Below are 10,074 nucleotides of genomic sequence, written 5' to 3' on the forward strand. Positions count from 1 at the left end.
GACGAAAGGAGCCGTCCGGCTTCCTGACTAAGAACAGGTTGGAATAGAAACCCCGACCTTTCTGGCAATCTGGAACTCTGCAGATGACCTTCTGAAGCAGAAGAGAAGCGACACAATCCTGTATAGCCTGTCTTCTTAATGGATCCCGGGGTAGCGGGGTCTGGAAGTAACGCTGCGGGGCCAGGCCCAACAGGTCTATCCTGTACCCTTCTGAAATAATTCCCCGGATCCAAGGATCTTGGGAAGACGCTGCCCACTGTTCCCAAAACAGAGACAGACGTCCCCCCACTGGTGCCCCCTGTGGTACAGGGTGGTCGTCCAGACGCAGGCTTCTCCTGGGTCTTGGAGGCCTGGCGCTTAGATGCAAGCGAGGATCTCCCCCTAGTGGAGGAGCCTCGAGAATTAGATTGTCTGCCTCTAAAAGGACTGTCCCCTATGAGAGGAGGTCCCCCGAAAAGGCTGACGGAAAGAGCTGCCCCGTGGGTTGCGGCTCCTGTAAGAATATACTGGCAAGGAAGTGCTTTTGCCTCCCGTTGCCTGTGAAATAAGGGTGTCTAATTCCGGGCCAATCAAACCTGCTACAGAAAACGGAATTGTTTCAACGGACCTTTTTGATTCCGCATCACCTTCCCAGGATTTCAGCCATAGCGTTCTTCTTGCAGAAATAGAAGCCGCCTGAATGGAAGAGGAAACCGCCGCTGAGTTCTGGGCTGCCTCATAAAGGTACCCCGAAGCCTCCTTTAAATGCAGGGCCAGGGGAAGAAGTTCGGAGTCCTGTAGGGCCTCTGCCAGCTGGTCTGCCCATGCTTCCATGGCTCTAGCCACCCAAGCTGAGGCAAATGTAGGTCTGAAAGAACCCGCAAAAATGGATTTTAGCTGGGATTCAACCTTGCGGTCATTGGCATCCGGAAGGGACGCTGAACCAGGAGCTGGGAGTAAGGTATGCTTTGCCAAGCGGGCAATAGGGATATCTACCTTGGGAATAGTCTCCCAGCGAACCACCTCTTCCTCCTGTAATGGATACAGGGAGGAGAATCTCCTAGGAATAGAAAACCTTCTTTCAGGCTGCTTCCATGCCCCTTCAGCAATAACCCTAAGCTCAGCAGAAGGGGGAAAATGGCTGGCCTTTCTCTTATCCTTCTTAAAGAGACTTCTGTCTCTGGGGGTAAGATCCTCCAGCTTTGGGAGGTCCAACGCCTGTCTAACCGCTAAAACCAAATCATTAACAAATTGGTTTTTGGGATTGTCTTCCTGTTCCAATTGGAGTAATTGGTCAGGATCCGAATAAATTTCCCCCTCTTCCTCAGAGCCTTCTTCAGAGTCTGATAGGACCCTAAGGGGATTTACTGATCTAGGTCTCTTTCTTTTAGCAGGCGGGGTATTAGAGGAATCAAGCAACTGGTTAAGCTTGTTCAAACCCCTTAAAAAAAGCTGTAGACCATGCCGGATGTGTAAGAACAGGGGCTGGGTCAGGCTGTAATGAGGAAGGTCCCGGCAAACCCGATCCACTCGAACCTGAGAAAGCTGGGAGGTCTGATTGTGGGTTAGCATTATTAGCCACCAAAGTTGCTACAGTAGATAACAACTGATTTGACTGAAAAACCATCTGAGCTAAGGAGGAAACCGACTGTGTCAAGGAGGCCACCCAGGCCGGTTCCTCCGTCGGTGGGGCTGAAACCTGCTGGGTATGCGCAGTGGGAACCCCTGCTTCGCATGCAGAGCAGAGCGCCAAAGGGTCCTTCTGGCCACAAGGTAATTTTACATGACACTTTGAGCATGTGAAGTATTTTGCCATGGGGCCCTTTCCCTTATCTGTCATTCTTATAAAGGAAGGCACACCAAACACACAGTGTAAAATATAACTCTAGCTGAGCAACAGAGAGAGAGAAAAAATTGGAGAGAGAGAGAGCGAGAATATATATATATATATATATATATATATATATATATATATATATATATGGAAGAACAGAGATAAAAAACAAGTAATCAACTGATCTTTATATAAAAGTTGTACTTGTAATAATAAAACACCACCAATATATATAAACCAGTAGGAGACTATAATGTAAATCCTACTAGCCCAGTTATGAAAACATTAGATAAGAGTTCAAATAAAGGTGATACTTAGCCCATAGGCCACAAAAGGGGAGAAGTCCAACAGCAGCTTGTCCTGTGCCTGCTCCCTCAGTTCTGTTCACTCTTCCCAGGCTTCTCTTGGCGCCAGAAGGCTGGGAAAGACCATCTCTCTCTGAAAGGAGGGGGGAACTCTATGCTGTAGCTCCCCCCCTTCAGTAACTGCTGTCGTTGCAGCTAGACCAAAAAAATAAATGGAACATGTCCTGCCTTTTAAAGGCTCAAAGCGTGGCAGACTAGTGGAGACCTCTAGGACAGAGGTCTCCGCAGCGAAAGATACCCGGTACCCCCCTCCTATGTATGAGGGGGGGAATCGTGGTATAGCCCCCTTTTCCTCCTTCTCCGTAGCGCCGACAGTAAAAAAATAAAATGGCCGCCGGCGTCTGTCAGTTGCCGATAACCGGCACTCTCTGCCTGTAATGGCAGCGCCGGTTATCGGGGAGGCTGGAGGAGTGACAGCGGTCCGTGAGACCGCTTATCACTCTTCAATCAGGCACACATCTTCCATCTGTTCTGTCTCTGCGAGTAAGCGCCGCTGGCTCTCATCTGGCAGGGGAATGCCTGCGCTGTCCTGCTGCGAGTGTGTTCTCTATAGTAGAACACACTCCAGCGCTGCCACTGCTGAAAAGAAAAAATTGAAAACACAAACAAAATAAAGTAAATTCATTAAAATTTACACTAAGTACTAAAACACTGCCCCAACTCCAGGGCACCTACAAAAACTGGACAGGAAGAGGCAGGGGGATTGTAGAGGGGAGGGGTCTGCCAGCAGTACTAAAGTTTAACTAGTTAGGTGCCAACTCCCAAGCTCCCCTCCACAACCCATGGTAAGCAGTGTCCCCCAGACCGGATGAAAGAGAAACAACAGTTTCAAATCCAGACTATGTGCAAACACACATTTTTGTCTCCCCTAATAAACTGCTGCAGTACAATGAACACTTGCAGGAAGTACATAAACTAGAAGGGGAAGGGGGGCTAAAAGACATAACAGCATTAGGAGACCCACACAGAGATAACATTTGCATTTCCTAAATGCTACTTTGCTATTAGATATCTTAAGTTCCATCACGCAGCTGGTGCACAGTAGGATCCTAGAGAGGCCTTGTGATTGCTGCTTCCAGTTTAGAGTGAATATTGACAAAAAGTCTTAAATTATCTGCATGAGTAAGATATTGGACATATATACAAAAAGGCTTTGGGGGAGGCCCTGAGACAGACTAGCAGAGCATCCATCCAGGTTACAAACACTTGTCAGACTTAATTACAGCACATGAGTATCCAGTACAAATGTTCAAAAGAAGCATTTGTACTTCCCTGAGCTGTTTTCATATACCTAATTTCTGGTCAGAAGTAACTGATTACTCAGACTTAACCATACCTATACATATCACACTGTACCATCCCACATGTGTCCTTAGTGTTTTTCAAACAGAAATGTTATATTCACAGGCCCCCCATTTCTCTACACAAGATGCCCCTGAGATGTGGCATGTTAATGCAGACCTGCCAATAATACATTCTATTATCTATTATCTACACTTCTGAGGACAAAATGTATGAAACAACTGCACCTTCAATACCCTGATTAAATGCTCCTCCTCATTCTCTCAATACCCTAAGTAACCTACAACTCTCACATCCCACCGCTATGCATCTGTCAAATATACCTTCTCTATTTCTCCTCACTTCCCACATATCATTAATTCCTCCCTCACTTATCTGCTCACTCACAGAACTACACCAGAAACAAACCTCTCACCCACAAATTATCCTCCCGTGTCCTCTTTCTCTCATCCTGCCAATAACACCCAGTCCGTCACTGTGTAACCCCCACTATCAACTCAGGTTTCTCTTCCCCATCCTACAACTTCCCGCCCATCACAGATTTCCAATCACTTCAACTTAACTCGCACCCTTCTCCTGTGTTTGAAACCAAAGATCTGTTTGCAACAAACTCACATCCATCCATGATATATGGATATATTTTAAAATCCCTCAAACACCTGTCATTATAAAAGCTGGCTTACCTCCTTTGACACTGCATCCCCTGCAGCTCGCTCCAACGAGTGACACTCCCAGAACCAAAAAAAGGGAATCCTAATTTCTCCACACTGCACCTTCTGAGTCATACCCCCAGAACCCGCTCTCCTTCTCTCACGTTGAAGTTCATATTATCTGTCTCTTCTCTCTGCTCCAACAAGATGTTGCTATCCAGGTCCAGTCTACCACTTCACTGCCTGGCTCACAGATTTCCGATCCATTGACCAACCTACTCTCACAATCAGTACTCCCAATGACAAACCCACTTTCCAGCTGATGTATGGGAAAGATGGAACTACTTTACGGCGAGAATTTACCTTTGGCTTTATCACCCATGTATTTTTACCCCATATGCACAGCAACAACCAAATGTGTATTGCTCTCAAAATTTTAAAAAACAAAATATATTCAGAAATTTAACTTAAATTTCATACACCAAGGGTGAGTTCCAGCTTATAATTACCTTATTTCTCCCTTTTTGGCTTTGCTAGGGCTACCGGAGCGCGAACGTCTACTGCGGCTTTTACTTCTCGATCGTCTTCGTTCGCGACTGCGTGATCTTCTCCTCTCCCTGCTGCGCTCCCTCTCTCTGCTTGGTCGGCGGCTATCATAAAAATAAATAATTCAGTGCCATAACAAAAAAAAGAAAAAACAAAATATTTTTTTTTCTCATCTTGGAAAAAACAAAAATAAATTGCTAGAGCAATAATTTGATCTTCCTAAATGGCAATCTATAATAGGAGTTTCCTGAACACAAATATAATCTTAAAAAAAACAAAAAAAAACAATGAACAAATCCTACCCTGGGCGCTTTCTATCTCTGGACCGTGATCTTCTGCGTTCCCTACTGCGTGATCTCTCCCTTCTACGTTCTCTCTCTCGCTCACGGCTCCTGGACCGGCGCTCTTCTCCTCTCTTAGCTCTCTTGTCAGGTGGAGAACGACTTTTTGACCTACTGCCGGAGCGGCCACGTGATGATGAACGTTTACGGTAATGCCTAGGAGAAAGAGAGCTTAAAACTTTTAAAAACTGCTAAAAAACCCAAAAAGCCCATGCCGTGGATGCAAATGTCCTTGAATAAGACTTGTCTCTGAAAGCAGGCACACACCAATAAAGATCAATATAAACAACAAAGAAAATAAACCCAGCGCTGGTTAGGATAATTATATTATACCATATATAATATGTATGGCAGGATATAAAACATATATAATCATATGATAAATACACCTGCAGCCAGCCACTGATGACGAGTACTGATCTCGTCACAAATTAATAGATACAAAGAAACAATACATGTAGTGGCAGCGCTGATGTATGAAATACCACAAATTTATTAAAACATATATATATATAAAATTATTATGATACACATAAAATTGTATATAGTATATCCATGGACCGAGCTGGATATTATACCACCTTAATGCCTAACAGAGCTCTGTAGGTATATATACAATAGTTTAGACACAGGTTTAGAGATTCTATATGTAGCGATATATATAAATATTCCCTAAAAGGGAAGAAATTGTGGTAAAACGATGATGTTTGAAAAGCAGTTCCTCCTATAGGTAAAAAGGAGTTAAGGGCTATGGATAGAAAGCATACGACCGGGGAAGCTCACATGCTCCTGGCACGTATAGGGTCTCGTATATCCACAATATGCTGATAAGGTACCTTGCCGCAACTTTGGTAACGCTCACTTGTATAGAAATCTCCTGTGTCGCAGTAGAGAGATCAGGGGGTAAATGTAGCATACCCCGGTTTTTCCATCTCACGGGAGATTGGCGTCTTTGCAGCTAATATTTAAAGGGACGATGGCTTGTACAAGCCTTTACAAGCCATCGCCCCTTTAAATTTTAGCTGCGAAGACGCCGATCTCCCGCGAGATGGAAAAACCGGGGTATGATACATTTACCCCCGATGTCTCCTTTAGATGCAATGGCTCTATTATTCCATAGAGGCTGGGACTGAAAAAACATGTGTATACACGGAAGTCCAAAACAATAGGTGTGTCCAAGCTCGTCTACGTTACACCAATAAAGCATTAGTCTTGATGCAAACACAGACAGAAATCAGGGCTGCCAGTGCAGACACCTTCTCCACATCCCTAAACACCAATCCTTGCTGGATTTCAGATTTCTCTCTACTGCCACAATCAGAGCCACATTGCCTTCTTAAATATTAAAATAAAATCATTGAAGTAAAATTATTCTGGCTCGGCTTACAATTTCATTTATAAGTGTAAAGTTAGCACAAAGCACAATCCTTCCTGTGATCCTCAACTTCAACTAAAACCACAAATGGCAACAAACCCCCAACCGAACCCCTAGGTATTAACCACAGACATGTATTAGAACATAATTTTATCTGAAAATATAAAACATAACATCTGGTGGGAACACTACCATATTGTATGGGATATGCATCAGGCCATATTGTTTGCAATACGTGGCATATTAAGGCTTATAAGGCTCAGCAAATTATTCTTGGCAACAGATATGTCTCAACTTTATATTCTTTGTATCAGCTACGTTTTTTCCCCCCACAAAACAAAAACATATCTGGCAACTAATGTATACTAGTCTACTAGATTTTTGCACTGTCCTTTTTCTTATGACAACCATGATGGGTCCTGCTTCTACAATGGTCAAGTGAGGCTGCATAATTAACTACCGGACATATGAAAGATGGACTATTTACAATCACAGCCATTCTCCACCTGGACACACACATATACAAAATGTGATTCTAATATATGTTTAAAATATAATATAAGAGACAGTGTGTCATGATGTCAACACTTAGGGCCTGATTCATCAAGGTACATATCTGCCGATTTTAAGCGTATCATCCACAAGATCACTCCACGCATGCCCAGAACCGGGAGATACATCCCTGAGCACAGCTCTGCCCGCTGGGTGTTCGAACGCAAAGACACTTACTACAGCCTACGAATTCTGGGAGTGAAATGGGCAGGGAAGGGGCGTTTTGCCGTAGTCAATGTACAGTAGGGAAGTGCCAAACTCAAGTGCACGCTGCCACATCCGAATTCAGCTCTTAGCGTCTTACTTGTTGTTGTGCCGTATCTCTTGCTCCACCTAAGAGGCTAGTCTTGATTAGTAATGTTGAGTTTCGTATGCATGCTATAACATGTGTTTGCAAACACGTGCAACTGTAAAAGTTAATTTTATGTTCAGTAGACATTACCAACATTGTAATAAATGTATTTCATGGAGAGAAAAAAATTAAACTTTAACTGTTTCATCATTAATGCCTTTAATATTAACAAGTGAATGAATGCAACATTTTTTTTTCTATTTTCCTCTCGGCTCTCTTGTGAATTTATAATCCACAGAGGTATGGGACGTATCCTGCAGCGTCTTCTGTAGTAGAGCACAGCAGACCTGCCCCCGATTTCAAAAGCACACATATCTAGAGATCCGTGCCTTGATTTCGGGAGCATGCAAAGCATAAATGTGTGCGTATAATACTTAACGCAGGTTGAGCTCAGAAAATGTTCCTTGATGAATCTGGCCGTTAGTGGACATTAGGGAAACTTTAACAATAAGAGGAATAATACACCTGTATTTACATATATACACACATACATTGTCAACACTTGCTAGTTAAACAGTATTCCGGTGGAAACAAATCCATTATTATTAAAATTTATTTATATAGTGATAATTTGTTACATTGCAATTTAAAGAGATTAATCACCGTCATACTGATTCACATCAGTCCCTGGCCGAGTGCAGTACGGTCTAAATTCTCAACCACAGAAACTTCACACAATAATGTTTTGGACTCTGAAACCAAAGCACACGGAGGAAACCCCTTCTAAAGCTGGGTACACACTACAGAATTTTCCACCAACTTTTTATGCCGAGCGATTTTACATGCAATCGATGGTCCCATCTCTCGGTCCATGGACTGCATACACACTAGCCTTGTTTAGGACGATAAAGGGAAGAACGGACGTCCCTTTAGCGACTTTTTACAGCTATGTTGTCGTGAGCAATGACTGTAATTTCGTACTCACTGTTGTGGATCGGTCGGAAGTTTATACACACTACACAACAGAAACGAGATTGGAACGAAAATATTAAACAGTACGACCAACCAAATGAGGCGATAATCGTCCATTTGGGCAGACTTTCGACCATCGTGTCACTGCACACAATGACCCGACTTTTGAACGAGCGGTCGTATGTCGGCTGATTTAGCCGATTATTGGATGAAAACTGTGTAGTGTGTACCCAGCTTGACGCAGGGATAACATACAAACAAGAACAATGGGTACAGATAAGCAGAATACATGCATGAACACAATTACCCATGCATGTATTCTGAGTGGGCAGACATGAGAGAGTAGAGGTGAAACATAGGGGGACAGGAACACTTCTAACCCACCCCCAATTCAAATACAATGCCACAATAAACCTGGGTGTAGGGAGCAAGTGGCAATTTAGGTGCATATGGAAAAGTATGTGCGTGTACTGAGGACACTGTGCAGTGGGAAAGGGTGAGGTGGGCAGTGTTTGGCCCTGCCCCAGACATCACCTAGTGAGAGGAAGTCTGAGCAGCTGATCACTGCACTGCCAAACACCAGGCTACTTGGGAGGAGAACACCTCCCAACAGTTTAAAAATGCAAAAACTGGACACAATCCCCTCATGTGATCTGCTCAGACCACACCCACTCGATATCCAAATATACCCCTTTTATGATTCAGGAACAGTCCGACAAAAATAGGGACTCTTTGGACATATGTTGTCCTCCAGAATGTCACCCATTATTTGGCTCACACAACACTGGGTTGTCTTTTTCAGGTAAACTAAAATTGCCATCAGTAGAGTATTTTTTACATTGTAAATCATCAACTTCTTTAAAGCTCAGAGAATTGGAATAGACATTGGGAATGGTATCTAATAGGTCCAGTAAAGTGAAATGTACTTTGCAGCTGGAAAATATTGTCAAAAAATACCCCAGACACTTCAGAGGACAACATAACACATGGACAAGCTTTAACATCTGGGGCCACCCTCCTTGCTGACCACGCTGGACATGCAGCCTGAGTAACACCGACAATAGTCAGCATCACACAGAGACACCTGTCCTGTACTGAGCAAGAGTGACACAGGTCAGCTCTAATCTTAGTCCTAACTGCGGCGACGCAAACAACCAGCTCTGCCACGCACTATATGTAAACACGGGGTACCACTCACCGTGACTCCCTGCCCATGGTTCAGTAGGCCTCAACCCCGCGTAGTATACGTGATATCAGCTCCCGCTTCTCCCTCTCTGTGCTCCGTACACGCTCCTGAACACCAACCAGGCCGAGAGGTAAAGCGGCGCCAGAGTCTAGTGTCGCACGTTAATTGTGTAGCGACATCTAGTGGTGGGAGGTTATAGAGCTGCAGGAGAGAAAACAGAATTGTATGCAACCTAGTAAGGCTCATTTACGAAAGTACAATTTTATTTTATTTTTGTGACCTAATGCGACTATATTTTCACAAATGTACCTGGTATTACAAGTAAGTGCATGGATTCGTGGGTCATGACACTTGTGGGGTACATGAGTGTGCAACATACAGGGGCAAACGCAGGATTTGCAGAGGGAGGTTTCCACATCACACCGCCAGTGGGCGTGACCAGCATGCATGGGGGAGTGGCTATAATATTAGACAGTGCTTGACTGCTCTCCATCTCTTCCTATCCCCGTAATATACATGGGCAATGCTGCATGCACTACTGTTAGGTGCACGCAGCTCTCTCTTTTTGAGCAGAGCTGTTTTGAATCTGGGGCTGTGTCCAGCCACCTCAATTATACCGTGCCCCAGGCTTGGAGGGGGGTTTCCAGGCACTAGGAAACCTCCTCTCGGTTTGCCTATGA

The 10,074-nt window shown here is 44.1% G+C and overlaps 1 protein-coding gene across 1 annotated transcript in view; it reads right to left on the bottom strand.

Annotated features, from left to right (window-relative positions):
• DDX46 (DEAD-box helicase 46) overlaps positions 1–9,546 on the bottom strand; it is a 78,464-nt gene extending 68,918 nt beyond the window's left edge. Inside the window, exons 1-3 of the mRNA XM_075209860.1 lie at positions 9,407–9,546; positions 4,979–5,173; positions 4,640–4,780 (exon numbers count right to left, since the gene is read on the bottom strand). Of these exons, the coding sequence (XP_075065961.1) occupies positions 4,640–4,780; positions 4,979–5,173; positions 9,407–9,423 (353 nt within the window). The 5' untranslated portion in view covers positions 9,424–9,546. The remainder of the gene's footprint in view (positions 1–4,639; positions 4,781–4,978; positions 5,174–9,406) is intronic.
• Positions 9,547–10,074: the final 528 nt, after the last annotated feature.

The sequence above is a fragment of the Mixophyes fleayi genome, chromosome 4 (genome assembly GCF_038048845.1).
Source record: "Mixophyes fleayi isolate aMixFle1 chromosome 4, aMixFle1.hap1, whole genome shotgun sequence".
Classification (NCBI taxonomy): Eukaryota; Metazoa; Chordata; class Amphibia; order Anura; family Limnodynastidae; genus Mixophyes; species Mixophyes fleayi.